The 22,707-nt window shown below is 35.3% G+C and overlaps 2 protein-coding genes across 2 annotated transcripts in view; one reads left to right on the top strand and one right to left on the bottom strand.

The window, feature by feature from the left end:
• LOC101889267 (procollagen-lysine,2-oxoglutarate 5-dioxygenase) overlaps positions 1–22,438 on the bottom strand; it is a 33,419-nt gene extending 10,981 nt beyond the window's left edge. Inside the window, exons 1-7 of the mRNA XM_059129424.1 lie at positions 22,001–22,438; positions 16,573–16,658; positions 9,017–9,156; positions 6,091–6,622; positions 5,776–6,029; positions 4,327–4,428; positions 4,135–4,260 (exon numbers count right to left, since the gene is read on the bottom strand). Coding sequence (XP_058985407.1) covers positions 4,135–4,260; positions 4,327–4,428; positions 5,776–6,029; positions 6,091–6,622; positions 9,017–9,156; positions 16,573–16,658; positions 22,001–22,136 — 1,376 coding nt within the window. The 5' untranslated portion in view covers positions 22,137–22,438. The remainder of the gene's footprint in view (positions 1–4,134; positions 4,261–4,326; positions 4,429–5,775; positions 6,030–6,090; positions 6,623–9,016; positions 9,157–16,572; positions 16,659–22,000) is intronic.
• Positions 808–2,009, top strand: LOC131805796 (immunoglobulin domain-containing protein oig-4). The gene is made up of 3 exons (XM_059129427.1): positions 808–1,216; positions 1,276–1,425; positions 1,489–2,009. Exons 1-3 carry the CDS (start codon positions 1,043–1,045, stop codon positions 1,645–1,647), a joined length of 483 nt encoding a protein of 160 aa, XP_058985410.1. The 5' UTR covers positions 808–1,042; the 3' UTR covers positions 1,648–2,009.
• Positions 22,439–22,707: the final 269 nt, after the last annotated feature.

The following is a 22,707-nucleotide window of genomic DNA, read 5'->3' as shown; positions in this document are numbered from 1 at the left end:
ATATTTTGCATGATTTCTCTTTCATATACAAAACTCAAATTCTTAATTCTATGGAATTTAACTGAAATTTTAAGGTATTTTTGAGTGTATAACAGTTTTTTTTGATCCAGTATAACAGTTTCAAATTTTAAGAAAATTGGCTTAAAACACCTCTATTTGTTATTTGAAGACTGAAAATATGCAATTTGAGAAAAAATATTGTAGAATAACAGTTTAAAATTTTTTGTATAACAGTTAAAAATCCAAAAAATTATTTTTAGTTTTATTTTCTATAATAACTCATAGAGCGCACAAATTTTCCCATAACTTTTTTGTAGTATAACACTTTAAATAAATGCAATTAAGGGGTAAAAATGTGAAATCAAAGTCCAAATTTAAATCTGTGTGCAATCATTTTTGAATTCTGGAAAAATCCCCAAATGAATCCCACACAATTCCTTTTCCCCCCTCTCCATCCACAATGTTCTACAAAATTGTCTGGTGTTCCCCAAGAGAAAAAAAAACTGTCCAGACTAATGGGAGCCACCATACATATGTAGTAGATATTTAATACCGGGTTTTTTATGAGCTAGGGAAAGAGTTAAATTTCTCATGTGAGTTATTTATTATTCCATATTAATCTAAAGAGAGGGATAGAGAGAGAGAAAAAGGAACAATTTGAAATTTAGCTCAACATCACATGCCCCAAAGAGCTTGAGTTAATGCTGCAATGTTGCTCATGACGACTTGGGGTGAGAAACACAATCTGAGTGACAAAACATCGAAACCTCCATGGATGTTTAGCTTTTTCGGGTAGATCATGGGCTAGATTTGCCATCAAATGTTCAGTTGCAAAAAGGAAATCCAACAGTTCAAAACAAGAATAAGTAAAAGTCGGCAAAATCTGAGCAGTTGGCCCTCCATCACCAGAGTGTAGATCACAAAGAGGAACGTGTTGGCACTCAAATTATAAATTTACGAATTTCGCAGCAAAAGAGAAGAAGAAATTTTTAAATAGAAATTGAAAAAAAGTTATAAAAATAATTTGGGGAAAGAAAGAGAAATGTATTTGAAAGTGGTGCTACTGTGTCTGTGCATATTGATCTTGACCAGTCCCATAACGGAGGGACGACGTGGCCGTGGCAGAGGCCGTACCAAATCAAGGGTACAAATTGGTTTACCCATAACGGGAAAATACAGAGATCCTGAATCCGATCAATACTACAATAACAATAATGTAAGTCATGTATCAAGCCACGAAATTTGAGAAAAACAAAAACTAAAGCCTACTTTTAGGGAGCCAAAATTTTGCAGGCCTCTCACTTTGATTATGAATATGTTTTGGGCCACAAAATAGCCTTTCTGTGTGTGGCCAAGGGCAATCCCAGACCTCAGATCACCTGGTACAAGGATGGTACCGAAATATTCCAGCATCTCTACATGCATGTAAGGCGATGAGAGATTTGAGAAAATTTTTTAAAAAATAATTTTCATTTGATTTGTTTTTAGGTCCATGAATGGCGCATTGGCGAGGATCGTGTTAAATCGAAAATTGAAATTGATCCAGCCACCCAAATGGATGCTGGCCTTTATGAGTGTACCGCCGACAACATGTATTCCATTGATCGTCGTAGTTTTAAAACAGATTTTTCAATTGCTTTCGATTAAACCCCGGAATGGCCATATTTTTCGAAGAGAATGTTACATTTTTGTTTTGTTGCCTTTGCTCACAATAACCCCACCAAATAATAAGAGAATGAACGAACCGCAAAATAACCCCCCAGGCCAGGCAATTTTCATATTGAGAGGGAACAGACACAACATCACAGCTTTGAACACTGGCCCCACAATGGGTGTTTGCTTGTGTGTCCGATTTGTTTTTTTTTCTTTTTGTATCATTGAAAAGAGTTAGTTTTAAGCTTTTAATTTATCAAAACATATCACCTTAATTTGTCCAAAGTTTAAATGGTTTTTGTACATGGGAATAAGCTACTATTCTTTTGGGTCTCTTTTTTGTAAAAAAAAAATAAAATAAATAAATTGAAAATTTTCTACAAAAAAAAAAAAAATTGAAAAAAAAAACTGAAGAGAAATTATGCAAACAACCACCATGGAAACGCTTTGAGGGCTCTCAAAATAATTTAAAAATAAACCGCACCGATTAACGAAAGAGGAAATTGCACAAAAGATACCGCATCCAAGCTGTTGATAGTCAAGAAAATGCTTGGAGATAATTTAAGTGATGACATGTGAATGGTTTGGGTTAAGCTGCGAGACCACCTGTCTCAAATTAAAAAATTACAGGTGGAATTATTTAATTAAAATTCGGAGGTGAAAGGGGAGAAATGGGGGAGAGTGGAAATGTCAGAGATAAACACAGGTCGATACGATAATATGTTAGGGTCGGGGATTTTTAAAAGCCTTTTTGTGAAGAGTTATCAGGGACCATAGTCGCGGAGTTTTTAAAAATAATTATTAAAAAAATATTAAAAAAAACTGCAACCTCGTGAGGTTCCTCGCTTCATTTCCAGCGCACAGTGGCCACCAAAAACTCCGGCTACCAATCCGTTGGACTATTGTGTCTGGAGTATTTTGAAAAGCAACGTTGGCACTAAAAAATACCAAAGGGTTAATCACCTTAAGCAAACGCTCCGCCGGGAATGGGCCAAAATACCGTAGAGCAACATTCGGGCAGCGTGTGCGGTTTCATTGGCCGTTTGAAGGCTATAATTCGTGCCAAAGGTGACTAATTGCTATTTCCGACATTTTTTGCTTTCATTCAATAAAATGCAAAAATGCATTGTGGCTTTTGACTTTGTTGCTGTTTTTTTATCTCACCCTGTATATCAGAGTCGTGGCTTTTGAAAAATGATTTTTCAAAAGATATCACAGTCTTGATTTTTTTTTTTCAAAATAATTTTTAGACAGATATTAGAGTTGTGAATTTTTTTTAAATTATTTTTAGAGAGATACCAGAGTCCTGGATTTTTTAAAAATAATTTTAAAAAGATACACCACAGATGTGAATTTTTTAAAAATAATTTTAAAAAGATTCACCGCAGGTGTGGATTTTTAAAAATATTTTTAAAGATACACCACAGTCGTGGATTTTTTAAAAATAATTTTTAAAGAAACACCACATTCGTGGATTTTTTAAAAATAATTTTTAAAGAAACACCACAGTCGTGGATTTTTTAAAAATAATTTTTAAAAATACACCACAGCCGTGGATTTTTAAAAAATAATTTTTAAAGATACACCACAGTCGTGGATTTTTTAAAAATAATTTTAAAAAGATACACCCCAGTCGTGGATTTTTTAAAAATAGTTTAGAAAAGATACACCACAGTTGTGGATTTTTTAAAAATAATTTTAAAAAGATACACCACAGTTGTGGATTTTTTAAAAATAATTTTAAAAAGTTACGCCACAGTCGTGGATTTTTTTAAATATAATTTTAAAGATTTTTTAAAAATAATTTTAAAAAGATACACCACAGTCGTGGATTTTTTAAAAATAATTAAAAAAAAAACATCACAGTCGTGAATTTTTTAAAAATAATTTTGAAAGACTCACCACAGTCGTGGATTTTTTAAAAATAATTAAAAAAAAAACATCACAGTCGTGAATTTTTTAAAAATAATTTTGAAAGACACACCACAGTCGTGGATTTTTTAAAAATAATTAAAAAAAAATCATCACAGTCGTGAATTTTTTAAAAATAATTTTGAAAGACACACCACAGTCGTGGATTTTTTAAAAATATTTTTTAAAGATACACCATAATCGTGGATTTTTTAAAAATATTTTTAAGGAGATATCACAGTCGTGGTTTTTTAAAAATATTTTTAAGGAGATATTAGAGTCGTGGGGTTTTTTAAATTATTTTTTAAAATTATTTTTTTAAATTTAAAAAAAAATTAATTTTTTAAAAAATTTTTTTAAAATTTAAAAAAAATTAATTTTTTTTTAAAAAATTAATTTTTTTTTAAAATTATTGTTTAAAATTTAAAAAAAAATTATTTTTTTTAAAAATTCTTTTTTAAAATTTTTTAAAAAACAAATGATTTTTTTCATATTTTTAAAGATACACCACAGTCGTGAATTTTTTTTATAAAAGACATACAAACAATTTTGAAATTTTTAAATACTCACAGAATATCACCCCTCACAATGTCCACATAATCGGGAGAGCGAGCATAGTAGCCACCTTCGGATAGGGCACCCCAGAAATTACTCCACAGTTCATTGTATTTGGCAACAACGGGTGCAATGAATTGCCTACGAAAAAAAAACATAAATTTAATTAATATTTTACAATAACAAATGACAATTTTAGAAACTCACCGATCATAAGTCATCAATTCCCGCAATAGTTCCTTATCATCGACATGAGTATCGGCATCAATGAAGAAAATATAATCACTTTTCTTTTGTTTGGCTTGTTGCCTGTAATAAAAGAAAATTTTGAAAATTAAAAAAAGAAATTAAAATAGTTTTTTATTGGAAATTTGAGTTTTGGAAAAAAAAACACAAAAAACAAAAACACATCACATATTAATTGTTAACCCACCTATAATCTCCGATCTTTTATAAAATTTTTAAATACTTGAAAAATAATTTATAATTTTTTTGAATTCTTGAAAAATATGGAAATTTAAGGAAAATATTTTTTGATCCCTGTAACATAGCCCTAAGATTAATAGACTCCCTGACCCTATGTAACGCGCCCTTTTTATACCCTCCACCATAGTATGGAGGGTATATCAAGTTTGTCATTCCGTTTGTAACACCTCGAAATATACATTTTAGACCCCACAAAGTGTTTATATTCTTGATCAGCATAAAATGCTTTGTCAATTTAGCGATGTCCGCCCGTCTGTGGAAAATACTCTAGCTATCGAACGAAATGAAGTAGGTTGATAAAATTTTACTAAAATGTATATTATGTCTGCAGGACTTTTGGTATTGAAAATGGGCCATATAGGTCCACGTTTTGACATAGCCCCCATATAATGGTACCTCCCGATATTCGGTATTTTGATGATTTTAGCGACATTATTCGCCAGAAATGTTTCAAATTTGGTATTTGAAGTTCGGAATTGATACTAAAGCATGTTACAGAAAATTGTATGTGAAGGTCCATGTTTTCGTATAGCACCCATATTACGGTACCTCCCGATATTCGGTATTTTAATGATGTTAGCGACATTATTCACCGTAATTGTTTCAAATTTGGTATTTGAAGTTCGCAATGGATAATACAGCCTATAACAAAAAAATATCCTTGTAGGTCCACGCCTTCGTATAGCCCCCATATAATGGTACCTCCCGATATTCGATATTTTGATGATTTGATTTCGACTCTGTAGGTGACCAACTTGCCCATAATAGATTCCATGGCTGCCAGCTTACATGCTGTACACTCTTTGGCCCACAACCTTTTCTACGATAGATTTCATGGTCCAACCGTTTGTCTAAGCTCCCTCATTTTGTCTATGTAGACTTCTTGGAGCTTCAATTTTGTTATATATAGACTCCTTATCCTTAAGCTTCTCTTCGCGTGGATTTCCATTTTAAATGTCCTCTCCCTTTTCTACATAAAACTATCTTTACCCTGGCTCTTCTTCTTGATTATTGTAGACTCTGTTTCCTGTTATTTTTTAGATTCCTTTCTGTTCTCTTATAAATACTCTATTTATAACATTCCCCAAGTCCTTCCAATTTTCTCTTCTATTTTGCCTATAAAGATTTCAGTTCCATTTTTTCTAATTCAAAATAATTCTCAATACTTACACAGCCAATTGACGAGCCCTTCTTTCATCGAACTGATCGGTGGATAGAACAATTTTAGCCGACAAATATTCCTCTTCATATTTCTTCAAATGGGATTTGGCCATGGCATCCAAATACTCCACACCGCTGTAGATGAACAAATGCATGCGATTTTTAGGATAGTGAATATAAGCGGTGTGATTCAGGAACATATCAAAGAAAGGCACGGGTGTGATGCCAATCAAAGCCAAGGTGACAATGGGTAAGTTCTTTTCCTGAAAAAAGAAAATAAAATTATTTTTAAACAGATCTTCCTCAACGTGGAGTACGACTTACATCCAATTTCAAACGATTCTCCTGACATATCAAACACTTGTGATTGTAGGTGTTGGCCAAATAATTGGCAAAGGCATTCAATTCCACTTTGCTAGGACCATTGCCATGTATCACACTGGGTGTGGTAAGGAAATTGATATTCTTCAAGGTACCACGATTGGTATCCAAATCTACATCCAATTTTACATCATCCTTGGCCCCATTTAGATTTTGGAAGATATGAGACTCCACATCCAATTTCATGCCCAACTTCTCCCGCAATTCTTCATTGAGATACGATTTGGTGTAATACAGCTGATCATCTTCTAAGTTTTCAATGCTGGGTTGCAACAATTGCCATATTTCGGGAGCATAACCAATGAAAGCACCAGAATTTAAATATCTTGAGGCTTTGGGTTCGACAGTGGGATATTTTGAGGCCAACTTTACATCAGGCCAGCAAAACTTTTCGGCTGAGAATAAGACTCGGGCACCGGTCTCTTTGAATTTTTTCACAATTTCCGTTAGGCGGGAGGTGAAGACAACATCATAGCTGAAAATAAAAACACAAAAGGGAAATTAATAAAAAAATGGTAAAAGAAAAACAAGTAAAATAGTGTCAGTCGGTTTTGCCGACAGATGTTATGACAGAAATTGTCACTCTGGGCGGGTGAGGTACCAGCAGGTGTTGGCAGATATTGCATTAGCAAAAATATTTGGATGTGTGAAATATAAAGAGAGTTGGAGGGTTTTTTTCGCTTTCTTTGAGCGTTATGTTTTACAAAATCTTGAACCCCGCGTGGGAGAGGTACCAGAAGAAACGGTCCGATCTCTACCATCTTTATAGCAGATCTTGTGTTGATGGAAATATTGAGATGTGCCAAGTCTGAATGGAATCGGACGATATTTTCGCGTTTTACGAGCTTCATAAATATTCAAAATTTTGACCCTTTAATGGGGGAGGTACCAGAAGGAAATTTCCGATCTCTACCATCTTTATAGCAGATCTTGTGTTGATGGAAATATTGAGATGTGCCAAGTTTGAATGGAATCGGATGTTAATTTCGTGTTTTATGAGCTTCATGAATATTCAAAATCTTGAACCCCGTGTAGGAGAGGTACCAGAAGAAAAGGTCCGATCTCTATCATCTTTATCGCAGATCTTGTGTTGATGGAAATATTGAGCTGTACCAAGTTTGAATGGAATCGGATGTTAATTTCGTGTTTTATGAGCTTCATGAATATTCAACATTTTGACCCTTTGTGGGGGAGGTACCAGAAGGAAATTTCCGATCTCTACCATCTTTATAGCAGATCTTGTGTTGATGGAAATATTGAGATGTACCAAGTCTGAATGGAATCGGACATAAATTTCACGTTTTATGAGCTTAATGGATATTCAAAATTTTGACCCTTTGTGGGGGAGGTACCAGAAGAAACGGTCCGATCTCTACCATCTTTATAGCAGATCTTGTGTTGATGGAAATTTGTATATATACCAATTTTGAATGGAATCGGATGTTAATTACATGTTTTATGAGCTTCATGAATATTCAAAATTTTGACCCTTTTGTGTGGGAGGTACCAGAAGGAATGGTCCGATCTCTACCATCTTCACACCAGATATTGGGTTAATAAAAATCTTGTGATGTGTGTCATTTGAAGAGAACCGGTTGCTTATTTCGGATTTTATAATCGTTTGGGTTATTCAGAATCTTGAACCCTATGTGGAGGAGGTACCAGAAGGAATGGTCCAATCTCTACCATCTTTATAACAAATCTTGTGTTGATGGAAATATTGAGATGTGCGAAGGCTGAATGGAATCGGATGTTAATTTCGTGTATTATAAGCTTCATGAATATTCAAAATTTTGACCCTTTGTGGGGGACGTACCAGAAGGAGTGAACCGATACCTTCCATCTTCACACCAGACCTTGGGTTAATAAAAATCTTGTGATTTGTGTTAATTGAAGACAATCGGACTCATACATCACATTTTATAAGAGTTATAATTATTCAAAATTTTGACCGTTTGTGGGGAGGTACTTGATGGAGTGGACCGACATTGTCCATTTCCACACTTGACCTAGCACTGATGCAAATATTAAGTTTCGCAAAGTTGGAGCGAAATCGGATTATCCTTTTTCTTTCTGTGCAGTAAATTATTTTCTTGGAAAATGTTGACATTTTGTGGGGGAGGTACCAGAAGGAGTGGACTGATATAGCCCATCATTTCACCAGAACTTGTATATATAAAAATATTAGGATGTGTGGAATTTGGAGAGATTCGAATGTTTAATTCAATATTTTATGTGCCTCCTGGTTATTCCAAATTTTGACCCCTATGTATGAGGGATACCAGAAGGAGTGGTTCAAGATGTTCCACCTTTACACCAGATCTTGTAACAATAAAAATATTGTGATATGTGAAATTTCAAGAGAGTTGAATGTTTATTTCACATTTTAATGAGCATTTTGATTGGGGGAGGGGGTGGTACTAGAAGGAGTAGACCGATATTGCCCATATCCGCAGTCGATCTAAGTTTGACAATAATATTACGATGTAGCAAGTTTGGGTCGAATCGGATACTCCCTTTGAGAGTTATGGTGTGCATCATCCAGACAGACAGACGGATGGACGGACGGACATCGCTAGATCAACTCCAAATGTCTTGAAACGAATTTGGTCCAAAGAGACCTATTGTCTAAAAGCGTTATTTCGATGAGCCACTTTTTGGCCGTATAAAATGATTGGTCCAATGAGACCTAGGATCTAAAACCGTTATTTTGATGATGCACATTTTGGCCTATCAAATGATATATACCCTCTCTCTAGCCATATGAATGAGGGTATAACTGGCCATATGGCTAAGGGTATAACTAGCCATATGGCTGAGGGTATAACCAGCCATATGGCTGAGGGTATAATGAAAGAGCAGGTCTTACCTATCTGTAAACATAATGAGTGTATCCTTTTCATCTTTCAATGGTTTGACGGCTTCTCTCAATAGATTGACTTTAAAACCGCCACCAACACTTGACATATCACCACCCTTCCATTCCTGATCCAGACCCAAGGCAGTGACCTAAAATAGATAATCGAAAAAAAAAAAACAATTAATAATAAAATTTATTTATCAGTGTTAAATATAATAAAAATAAAACTATATTATTTTTTGGAATTCAAAGATAATGGGAATAGAATTTCCTTATCTCTTAAAACTAACCCCACAGAGAAGGGGGTCACCAATCAGCCAAGCCTTATGAAAAAAGCAAAACTATGAGTTGTCATCTCAACTGATAAACCGGCGTTTTGATTCTGGGTCATTAAGCCCGCTTCGGTCACACAGACATAGACTCATAGAACTATTCATTCACATTTCCATTGTTTTTATCAGTTTCCAATAAGAAACAAATCTCTATTTCCAGGCAGGCTACGTGATTTGAGAAACGCCGCCAGACGCACAGCATTTGAAACACACATAGGCCACATCATTCTTCATATATTCTTGTTTCTTTTTTTTTTTCAATATAAACAAAACGCATTGAAAGAAAAGAAAATGAAAAGAAATTAAGAAAAATCTGGAACATCATCACACTATGACAGACGTGTAAGCAACTGCATCCAACCAACCAACCATAAGAAAACTAAAAGATGATGTGGTTTTAGAGGAGATTTTTTTCATTTCAAAGAGAAAAAAAATTCAAGAACCAGCAATTGTTATGGAAATATATTGAACATGTGTTGGAATTGGAAAAATAATAAAAAAACAAAGTTCCATAGAGGAACATAAACCAGTTGATAGCTGTGCTGTCGTTAAGAACAATAGCATGTAGAAGGCATTCTGATTAGTTTTCACAATAAATTACTAGGGCTACATCATAAACCGAAACCGGATGCAATAGAAAATCTTTGATATTGTTGAGATTTTGGGTCTTTGAACTCAAATATTTACATTTTTTCTTAAAAGAATAAAAAGGCATTAAAATATTAAAATTGAGTTTAAATCTCTTTTCATAAAAATTCAAAATTTTTTTGACAAATCATTTTTTATAGCCTACACCACAAGGTGGTCAGGGTATTATGGCAGACATATAAGACATAATACCCTTAGCAGATAGACCCATAGTTCCTTTCGATGATCTGCATAGAATCACATTCTGAGTCGATTTATGCATGTCCGCCCGTCCGTCTGTCAGTCCATGTATTTTTGTAAAAAAAGTACAGGTCTCATTTATTATCCGCTTGAGATGAAATTTACCAAACAATATTTTTTTTGGCCCAAGGACGAACCCTATTGAAATTGGTGATAATCGGATCAGATTTAGCTCCCATATATCTTCAACCGATTTCGGTTAAATTGTGCAACAAATGGCCAATATTAGTCCAAATAACCTGAATTTCGGCCCAATTCAACCGAATTCAGTCTAGAAGCAAGTACATCAAATTTGGTGAAAATAGGTTCAGTTATAGCTATAGCTCCCGCGTATACTTTCCATCCGATTTTGTGGTTTAAGTCCATCACATTCGTAATATGCAGTGAAAAACAATGATATTTGGTAACAGATGCCAGACACAGCTCAGAAATAAGTCAAGGTCGGTTCAGATTTGAATGTAGCTCCCATATATATCTTCGTCCGCTTTTGCCTTTTATTGTGCACCAAACGTTTAATATTAGCCCAAATGGGATGGAATTTGATATTTACTACCTAATTGGGCATAGGAACAAATATCTCAAATTTGTTGAAAATCGGTTCAGATATAGCTATAGCTCCCACATTGCTATATATTGTTCATCCGATTTTTATAACCTCAGCCATATGGCTAGAGAGGATATATATCATTTGATACGGCCAAAACGTGCCTCATCGAAATAACGGTTTTAGACCCTAGGTCTCTTTATACCAAATCCGTTTCAGGGCATTTGGAATCTAGCGAAAGTCCGTACGTCCGTCTTTATGGATGGTGCGCACAATAACATTGGAAGAGAGTATCCGATTTGATCCAAACTTGGTACATCGTAATAGTATTGTCAAACTCAAGATCGAGTTCATAGATGCGTAATATCGGTCCACTCCTTCTGGTACCTCCCCCACAAAATGTCAACATTTTCAAAGAAATTAATTTACTGCACAGAAAGAGAAAGAATAATCCAATTTTGCTCCAACTTTGCAAATCCTAATATATGCATCAGTGCTAGGTCAGGTGTGAAAATGGAGAATATCCGTCGACTCCATCAAGTCAAAATTTTAAATAATTATAAATCTTATAAAATGTGATGTAGGTATCCAACTCTTCAAATTACACAAATTACATTATTTTTATCAATCAAAGGTCTGGTGTGAAGATGTAACATATCGGTCCACTCCTTCTGGTACCTCCCACACAAAGGGTCAAAATTGTAAATATTCATGAAGCTCATAAAACACGAAATTAATATCCCATTCCACTTAGACTTGGCACCTCTGAATATTTCTGTCAACTTAAGATCTATTTTAAACATGGTAGAGATCCAACCATTTCCTCTGGTACCACCTCCCACAAAAGGTCAAAATTTATAATAATCAAAACGTTCATAAAATCTAAAATAAGCTTCCGGTTTTCTTCAAATTACATATATCACAATATTTTTATTAACCCTAGGTCTGGTGTGAAGATGGGATATATTGGTCCACTCCCTGTGGTACCTCCCCCACAAAGGGTCAAAATATCGGGAGTTACAGTTATATGGGGGCTGCACGAAGACGTGGACCTGCAAACGAAATTTTTGGGTATAGACTGTACTACCCATTATAACCTTCGAATACGAAATTTGAAACAATTCGGGCGAATTAAGTTGCTAAAATCATCAAAATACCGAATAAAGAGAGATACCGTTATATGGGGGGCTATACGAAGACTTGGACCTGCATACAAAATTTTTAGGCATAGGCTGTGAGATCCATTAAGGTCTTCTAATACTAAATTTGAAACAGTTCGCGTGAATAATGTCGCTAAAATCATCAAAATACCGAATATTGGGGGCTGCCTTTATATGGGGGCTATACGAAGACATGCACCCATGGTACAATAAAAAGGTAAGGTAGAGCTAACACCTGAATACATTTTTTTTCTAAGTGTGCCTGACTTCTGCCTATTTTGTGTATGTATTTATTGTTTTGAAAAAAAAAACAGAATATTTTCAAAATCAATGATTGGAAGACGCGTAAATTGCAAGACGAGCTTTAAAGCTATTCGCCAGCATTGCCATGGAATTTAAAGATAGAACTGTTTAGATCATATTTTTGAAAGAAAATCCAGGTATTTCAAATTTGACAGGAAGCGGACATAGCCTCAGGGCTGTATTTCTAAAGTTTTACGAAGCTATTCTACCTCCTTATTGTACTATGCATGGAGGGTAGGGTATAAAAATGGACAATATCGGTCCACTGCTTCTAGAACCTCCCAACCAAGAGGTTAGTTTAATTGTCTTCAAATTTCTTATATCCCAATATTTCTACCAACTCTAGGTCGTGTATAAAGATGCGATAAATCAGAACACTCTTTCTGGTATCTTCTTCCCAAAAAAGGTCAAAAGGAGAAATAATAATCAAACTCTTTGAAAAGCAAACCAATCATCTGAATATTTTTAAACTGGGCTCACCCAAATATCTCAACAAACTCAAGATCTGATGTGAATTTGGAGTATTTTGCCCCACTCCTTCTGATACCTTGCCAACAAGTGGTATAAATTTTTTGAATAAATTGCGAAGCAAGTCAGCGATTTTCCTCAAACTTCTTGTATGTCAATATCTCTATCAACCATGGTGTCCTGGTGTCTTCCTCCCAAAAAGTCAAAATTTTCCAAAAAAAAAAAAAAAACACAACACATCTCATATAAAGTGAAGGAAGTAGTCAATGTAGTCAAAAACTGGAACATTGTATATCAGAGCTGTCAGATGAGAAGAGGAAAATATAGGTCCAATCCTTCAGTATCTCTCCTCTCCAAAAAGGATCAACATTTTGAATAATCATAATAAACAAGTCGAAATATTTATTTTTTTAATAAACCGGCATTGGCTGAGGCTATATATGTGCCGGCAAAACCGACTGATACCTTTTTAACTTGTCTGATCAAAAGTTAAAAACACGCGTTGAAAAGACGACTTGGAAGGAGGGAAGTGTTTGGGCGAGTTGAAGCTATTTTTATGGATAATTTTGACTTGTGGTGGTCATTATCACAGGCCACTGCAAGATGAGGGCAATGACCTCGAAATGGAGCAGCAATGATATTGCAACTGACAAGACGAGGAAGAAATTGAGACGATCGAACATTTGCTCTGCCATTGTCCAGCACTTATTACCGTGAGACACAGATTAGTGCGGAGGGACTTTTCTTCGATCTCTAACACTGACCCTACAGTAATTCTTCAATTAGAAAGAAGACTTAAGTGACTAAAGACGAGACGGCAAAATGTATAGCCGTTGCTTACCCTTATAACTGTAATTCCTATTAATAACTTCTCCACCTTTTTCACCAATCTTTCTTTCTTTCTACTCTCTTCATTTGGGATGAACACAATGGACCAGCAGGTCCAAATGGCTCCAAATGGAGCGATTATCAAATGGCAACCGCACGTCCTTTAACCTAACCTAAACTATGGATAATTTTAAAGGGAATCCTTAAAAACAAACTTATTTGAAATTAATATCTGCGAATTGCATGCATCTATAGACAAACGGAAAACAAGTCATATTGACTTCCTAGCTTACCATTTGGTTATTTTAGAAAAGCTTCGATTATCCATTACCATAAAATCTCTAATCTATAACATTGACATTTCAAAATGACTGGCTATTTTTTTTTTTTTTACTGCCCCCACCAATTTAATGAACGACAATAAATTTGAAAGCAGTTGCTTTTGGAAATTGGCTGGGCTGGCAGAACAGCTTATTTTTTATTGGTTAAATGCATTTGCTGACTCGATTTTTTTTTATTTATAATAATTTGAAATGTATTTGTATTGGAAATAAATATATTGAAATGTAATTGATAAGAGCAAGGCATTAATTTGAGACACACAAAGATGAAAGGAAATCGAAAGAGAAGGGGGTTTGATCTCACTTTACCAGAAATTTAATACATTTCTTTGTAAGTTTTTTTTTTTTTTGAAAACTGTAATGAAAACAATGACCTTTTTATTATCTCAAATTATCAAAGGGGGCATTTTCTTAATTACGATTTAAATTCCCTAATTAAATCTTAAAATTTATAATTTATTCTTTAAACTCTATCAATTTTGAAACTCTGCCATTAAAACCAAAACCCTACACCACTTTGCATCAATTTGCATATTTAGTAGAACATCACATAACAAATAAAAGTTTTCATGAGGAATTTGTGAGAATTAAATCATACGAACCATGATTATAGTTATAATTTAAAGTCAAAAAGAAATAATATATGAGGGGAATATCCTCTTCTAAATCGATTTCTACTAAATTTGCCAAGACATTTGTACCTTTTCAATTCGGGCTTATATTACCCGTTTGATGTACGATAAACTTGAAGTCGGAAAAAGATATATATGGGAGCTATACCCAAATCTGAACCGATCTCGATAAAATTTGGCAAAGGTATTTCTGAGCTGTATTTGATATCTTTCCCCGAATAGCGTTGTAACGGAGTGCATTATACGGCTGTGGAGAACAAATATAACAAATCGGATGAACAATATATATGGGACATATAGCTATATCTGAATCGATTTTCACTAAATTTCACATACTGGTTTCTATGTCCAATTTGGTGGTAAGTGCCAAATTCCACCGCATTCGGGATAATATTACACGTTTGGTACACAATAAAAAGCAAATCGGACGAAAATATATATGGGAGCTATATCCAAATATGAACCGATCTTGATAAAATTTGGCAAAGGTATTTCTGAGCTGTATTTGATATATTTCCTCAAATATCGTTGTTACGGAGTGCATAATACGGCTGTGGAGAACAAATATAACAAATCGGAAGAACAATATATATGGGACCTATAACTATATCTGAATCGATTTTCACTAAATTTGAGATACTGGTTTCTATGACCAATTTGGTGGTAAGTACCGAATTTCATCCCATTTGGGCTAAAATTACATGTTTGGCGCACAATAAAAAGCAAATCGGACGAAAATATATATGAGAGCTATATCCAAATCTGAACCGATCTTGATAAAATTTAGCAAAGGTATATCTGAGCTGTATTTGATATATTTCCTCAAATTTCGTTTTTAAAGAGTGCATATTACGCCTGCGGACGACAAAAATAAAAAAATCGGATGAACAATATATATGAGAGCTATAGCTATATCTGAGCCGATTTTCACCAAATTTGGCATACTTGTTTCTAGACTCAATTTGGTCCTAAGTACCAAATTTCATCCCATTTGGGCTAATATTACATGCTTGGCGCACAATAAAAAGCAAATCGGACGAATATATATATATGGGAGCTATATCTAATTTTTAGTCGATTTTCTCCAATGGTTATAGGATTCGTACTTGGGCCAAATAAACGACTTGTGCAAAATTTCATCTGGATCGGACAATAAATGCGACCTGTTTTTTGTTTACAAAAATACATGGGCAGACAGACGGATGGACATGCATAAATCGACTCAGAATGTGATTCTATGCAGATCATCAAAAGAAACTATGGGTCTAACTTGTTTCCTTTTGCCTGTTACAAACAAAATCACAAATATCACCTTGTGGTGTAGGGTATAAAAACGCATTGAATATTCCAGCAACGTTCACAATTCAAGTTTAATATATTCATGGGTTTCATTATCATGGAGGAGAGTTTTGGCTTTTTTTTTTTGCAACAGCTTATGTTTTTAAATGTCAAATAGCAGATGATTTTGCTTGCCTTTGAAGAAAGACACCAGAAAACAAAATGAAATCTAAAGTTTACACCAGTAGTTACGCATATAACGTAAGAAAACAAAAAAGCTAACATAACACACACTTCCCATAGCAGACTAACAAAAACCGGTAACTTCCCAGCATTTGCTCGATAGGCTTCTCCATACATATTTGCCGGCTACCGCCTGACTCGGCTCGACTAAACTCACGAACATCAATCAATTTGATTAATGTTCAAAATCAACACAAATTTCTATGATTATCAGTTATTAATGCAGCTCAAATCAGAAATCATTTTTTTGTTAGTCAAATGCTTAAACCTGTTTTGTTTTCAAAATATGGTTAATAGCATTCAAAATATTGTTTAAACAATAGAATTGAATACGGTTTGTTGTCTCTATTGTCTTCGAGATTAACACTGTGCTCTAAATGCATTAATATTCACGCTTCACATTCGGTTAAACTAGTTTTAACGGACTTTTCTTCTTATTGTTTGAAGATGAAGAAGAAGAATAGAGGAGAATAGAATGAAAGCCGGCTGGGCTGATTGGAAAGAAAGGTGTTAATAATGTCTAATTAGAATATTTTATGTTGACTTACCTCAATATCATAGACTTGGGCTGAACGCATGTAACGCAAGAAGCCATCGGTTCGCTCCGTGGCCACGGTGAAAACTTTGACATTGACTGGAAATAGAGGGAAAAAGAAAAGGAAATGAATTAGTATTGAAAGGAAAAATAAAAAAATAACATAAAAAGCTAGTTCGTAAAATGTTAGATTAGAACAATGATTAGGTTAGAACAATGATCTGAACAAAGGGCAAAGAAGGCTATATAGACGAGTTGCTTTTTGGCCATTCGTCTATATGGACTTCCTGGTCCTGGTTGTTTAGGTGTAGATAGCTTGTAAACAAGTAATATCTTCTTTATGGAAAAGCTTAACGGATCAGAAGTGTTTAAGATCAGGGAGATTATGTTCAAGCTATATACACCTAAACAACGGACCAGGAAGTCCATATAGATGAATGACCAAAAAGTCTACTGTTGAACGTATGAGGAGGCTTTTCTGTAGACAAGCCTAACAGACCAAAAGTGTTAAAGGCCAGGTAGTCATTATGTAAAGTCAAACTGGGGGTCGGAAAGGATGGAGACGAGCTAAGGGCGTAGGAGTCTATAAAAACGAACAGATAGGGCCAGAGAGCCGATACAGACAACAAAACAGGTGTTTTGAACGTTCATCTATGTAGGCGTGATTGAGGACCAGGGAGTCTAGAGTGATCTAGACCTAAAGAAGGGGCCAGGAAATCAATATGGACGTGTGGCCAAGAAGTCTACTTATAAACGTATTAGATTCTTTAAAAGACAAGCTTATATGATCGGAAGTTTTCAATACCAGGGGGTCATAATGTACAATCTATGGGCCAGGGATGCTAGTACAGTCAAGGTGGGATCAGGGAGTCTATACACAGATGAACCGATTATTCGAAATGGCATTAATTTTGAAGCCTTTAGGGTATTTAGAGACAAGCTTAATGAACCGGAAGGGGTGAAAAGTGAGGTAAGGGGTATATAGAGGCGTGAAGCGGTTACAATAAGCTAAGAGCATAAAAAAATAGAACAACTAGTAAAAATGATGTAAGTTCGGTCGGGCCAAACGAATTTGGCAATATTCAAAAAGAAAATAAAATCCGCTAAAAATTCTGTTAAAATCTTAAAAATACTAAATGTAGCCGTTATATTAGGCTCTATACGACGACGTGGACCTGCATAGACCACTTTTGTTATAAGCCATTATAATACTCAAATGAGAAAATTCGGTGGATAATGTCGTTAAAATCATCAAAATACCGAATATCTGGAGGTACCATTATATGGGGCTATGCGAAAAAATAGAACAACTAGTAAAAATTATGTAAGTTCGGACGGGCCAAACGAATTTGGCAATATTCAAAAAGAAAATAAAATCCGCTAAAAATTCTGTTAAAATCTTAAAAATACTAAATGTAGCCGTTATATTAGGCTCTATACGACGACGTGGACCTGCATAGACCACTTTTGTTATAAGCCATTATAATACTCAAATGAGAAAATTCGGTGGATAATGTCGTTAAAATCATCAAAATACCGAATATCTGGAGGTACCATTATATGGGGCTATGCGAAAAAATAGAACAACTAGTAAAAATTATGTAAGTTCGGACGGGCCAAACGAATTTGGCAATATTCAAAAAGAAAATAAAATCCGCTAAAAATTCTGTTAAAATCTTAAAAATACTAAATGTAGCCGTTATATTAGGCTCTATACGACGACGTGGACCTGCATAGACCACTTTTGTTATAAGCCATTATAATATTCAAATGAGAAAATTCGGTGAATAATGTCGTTAAAATCATCAAAATACCGAACATCGTTAGGTACCATTATATGGGGCTATGCGATGGCGTGGACCTGCACGGACAATTTTCTGTCATAGGCTGTACTATCCATTACGGACATAAAATACCAAATTTGAAACAATTCCGGTGAATAATGTCGTTAAAATCATCAAAATATCGGAGGGAGAAACAGTTATATGGGGCTTTATGAAGACGTGGACCTGCACAGACTATTTTCTGTCATAGGCTGTAGTATCCACGACGAACTTTGGCTGAAGGGCCAAAGACCCCATGCAAAGAGAAGAGGAGCCAAGGAGTCTATAAAATCGAACTTAAAGGCCAAACTAGTCCGTAAAGACAAACTGGGGACTAGAGACGGGTTAAAAAGACAAGAATTGGCACGAAGAGGGGCCACGAAGACTAGACGACTTGAAACTCCAGGAATACTTCCTATATGCTAGGTATGTGTCCAAAGAGAAAGAGAGAGAAAATCCTGAGGGGCCAGTTAGTCCGTAGGGACCAAACTAACTGGCCTCCGCAAAGACAAGCTGGGGTCCAGAGACTATGCACAAACGGACTTAAAGCGCCAAGAATTGACTTAAGACTAGCTTAAAGCCCACGGAGTCCTCAAAGAAGAGTTGAGGGGCCACGGAGACTAGACTAGTTGAAGATCCAGGAATACTCCCTATATACGAGGTATATGTCCAAAGAGAGAGAATCCTGAGGGGCCAGTTAGTCCGTAAAGACAAGCTAGAGAATGACAAGCTGGGGGCCAAAGACTCTGTAAAACGAACTGCGGGACCAGAGTCTCAGCAGATATTAGTTAAGGCGCCAAGAATTGGCTTAAATCTAGCAATAAGTCCAGAATCCACGTTGGCTTAAAAGTATTTAAAAAAATTTAATATATGCATGTAATATTTTTTGGATTTAACTCTAATTTAGTAAAAAATCTTAATTTTTTTTCGAAATTTTTCCCAATGATAGTTATTTTAACCCTGATTCCGGGAAAATATTTTTCTTGGGGGACGGACCGGTATTTTTGACACACAAGTCCGGAATTTTTGACCCAAAAGTGACTACTTGTTGGATAGGCATTTTTCTAAGCTTTCAAACAAAAAAAATAGTATCCTCGAATCAGGAACAAAATATTTACTTCTGGAAAAAATTTTGAAAAAATCGAAGAGTTTTTACTTAACCAGAGTTGTTCCTTTGTTTGCAAGAAATGTTCTATGGAAAATATTGTCCTTTTTCTTCTTATCTACATTCAAAATTTTACATTCCTTCGAAACTTATCACAACATTCTAAAATGCAAATCATAAAATCATTATGAAAAAATAATTATCATTTTTTGCCTTTACCTAAAAAAATGTGTGTATATATGGCTGTGTCCCTGAAACAGAAAAAATCCAACACTTGTTGCTTGCTCATCGTCGTCCTACTTTTTGTTTTGAAACCGGAAAGCAAGTTAGTCTTATCTCGTCATACACACACGTATTTAATTGCATGTCATTTCCAAAGAATACTACATATGCCGAATATTATTATTTCACATCCATGAAATTGTATCATATGCACAATCTCAATACAGTAATATTCCAAAAAAATCTATATAAGTATGTGTCTTTCAAAATACAACGAATGCAGGCCATTTCATAGCCACTAGCACATAAAATGATATCATGTTTTTGGACTGCATCCATATAGGCGCTGCAGTCATTGAATAAAAAAAAACAAAAAGAAATCTTTAAATTCCTTGCTTCATGCCTTCCCCCAACTATCCCCTTTATCATCATAGACAGACATTGAAATTAACCGGCCCACAAGACACATGCATGTAAATGTAATAGATATGCAACCACATCCAGTCAGACCATCCCATGATTTCAATAAAAACTTAAAAAATGACATAAACAAAACAGCAATTGTTAATAGAAACAAATGAAATGAAGGAACAACTCTAGTTTAGTTAAAACTCTTAGATTTTTTCGAAATTTTTTCCAGAGGTAGGTATTTTTACCCTGATCCCGGGAAACTATTTTTTTCTTGGGGGACGGACCCGGGACCCCAGATTTTTGACCCGAAAGTCCGGGATCAAGACCCCGCCTGGACCCGGATCCACTCACCCGATATAGACAATATGGGTATCGATTGAAAGCTTATGGAAATACCTATCCAACAAGTGGTCACATGAAGGGGTATGTTGTCATGGTTCGGAAGTTATAGTCAAATTATAGATTTTTTGGACCCGGATTTTTTATGAAACCCCCAAAAAGTCAAAAAAGGGCCCATTATGGGGGTCAACAAAATTGTTTCCAAATTATAGCTGACACTCTTACCTTTCCAAAATGCTACAATTTGTGCTAATACCTTTTTCGGTTCCAGAGATATGGGTCTTTCCATCCGCATAACTCTATTCTAACCAGTTCATTAAAATGATGTTTTTAATGAAAAAAGTGTTTATTTCGCGTAGCAGTCGTCGGAATAACAAAAGTTTTCTAAATTTGGCACTTTTTGTAAATAGCTGGCCTTCGGCCGGGGCTTGAGATTTTCACCTATGGGTATGTCCGACACCGGCTAACGCGAACAAAAGGTTCATAATTTCGGCACTTTTTGTAAATAGCCGGCCTTCGGCCGGGGCTTGAGATTTTCTCCTCTAGGTATGTCCTACACCGGCTAACGCGAACCAAAGTTTTCTAAATTGGATACCTTTTGTAAGTAGCCGGCCTTCGGCCGGGGCTTGAGATTTTCTCCTCTGGGTATGTCCCACATCGGCTAACGCGAACCAAAGTTTTCTAAATTTGACACTTTTTGTAAATAGCGGGCCTTCGGCCGGGGCTTGAGATTTTCTCCTCTAGGTATGTCCTACACCGGCTAACGCGAACCAAAGTTTTCTAAATTGGATACCTTTTGTAAGTAGCCGGCCTTCGGCCGGGGCTTGAGATTTTCTCCTCTGGGTATGTCCCACACCGGCTAACGCGAACCAAAGTTTTCTAAATTGGATACCTTTTGTAAGTAGCCGGCCTTCGGCCGGGGCTTTAGATTTTCTCCTCTGGGTATGTCCTACACCGGCTAACGCGAACCAAAGATTTCTGAATTTCATTCTTACGCAAAATATACCTTTTTTTATTGAAAACATAGTTTTAATGAACTGGTTAGAATCGGGTTATGCGGATGGAAAGACCCATATCTCTGGACTCAGTAAAGGTATTAGCACAAATTGAACCTTTTTGGAAAGGTAGAAGTGTCAGCTTTAATTTGGCATCAATTTTGTTGTCCCCCATAATGAACCCTTTTTTGACTTTTTGGGGGTTTTATAAAAAATCCGGGTCCAAAAAATCGATAATTTGACTATAACTTCCGAACCGTAACATCTTACCCCATCATGTGACCACTTGTTGGATAGGTATTTCCATAAGCTTTCCAACGATACCCATATTGTCTATATCGGGTAAGTGGATCCGGGTCTAGTCGGGGTCTCAAACCCGGACTTTCGGGTCAAAAATCTGGGGTCCCAGGTCCGTCCCCCAAGAAAAAAATAGTTTCCTGGGATCACGGTTAAAATACCTACCACTGAAAAAATTTTCGAAAAAATTGAAGAGTTTTTACTAAACTAGAGTTAAGCCGAAATGAATTGCAATTTTTGTTTACATACCATCCAGAGGTGTCTCCTCCTCCAACGCCGCTGCCGTTGTTGCCTCTGTCAACACTTCATCTTGGATACAATTTCCAGAGGCAATTATCAGACACACTAGTAGCATAAAGCTACCGAATTTTTTAAATGTAAGCATATTTTTTATATATAAAATATTATTATTTTACACAACTAAAAATAGTTTTAAGTTTCCGAGTTTAGGAATTTTGTTTGCATGGATTCGAGAATTGGGGGTTTTCTTTCCTTTGCCGTATATTATTGTTGTTGTTATTTCTTTTGTCTTGTATTTCACTTTTGCACTTATTAATTAATTTAATGTATTTCGTTTTGTCTTCGCCTTGCAAAGCGTATATTTTTCTTTAATAAATTGTCCCCACGATCTCCATCCGTTCCAGACAAAAGACAAAATTAAAATAAATGAAATATTAAAACATTACTAGAAAATAAATAAATATTAAAATGTGTCGAGAAAAACTCTTCGTTCATTGAAAGAGAGCATTTTGTTGGGAGTGTGAAGTGAGAGAAATAACAAACCAACAAAATATGCACTCTCAGCAGGGATGCCATGTTAGTGGTTTTACCGCTACTTGTGGTGATTTTTTGACGCATGAAAACCGCTGTTTAAAGTTGTAAGTACATAAGAAGCTTGAAGTCATGGCTAGGCATATTTTGTGACATTTCATAAAGGGAGTACAGAGCCGCACTAA

This window comes from Musca domestica, unplaced genomic scaffold (assembly GCF_030504385.1).
Source record: "Musca domestica strain aabys unplaced genomic scaffold, Musca_domestica.polishedcontigs.V.1.1 61, whole genome shotgun sequence".
Taxonomy (NCBI): Eukaryota; Metazoa; Arthropoda; class Insecta; order Diptera; family Muscidae; genus Musca; species Musca domestica.
Note: the sequence above shows the minus strand (reverse complement) of the source record. Positions and strands in the feature narration are given on the sequence as shown.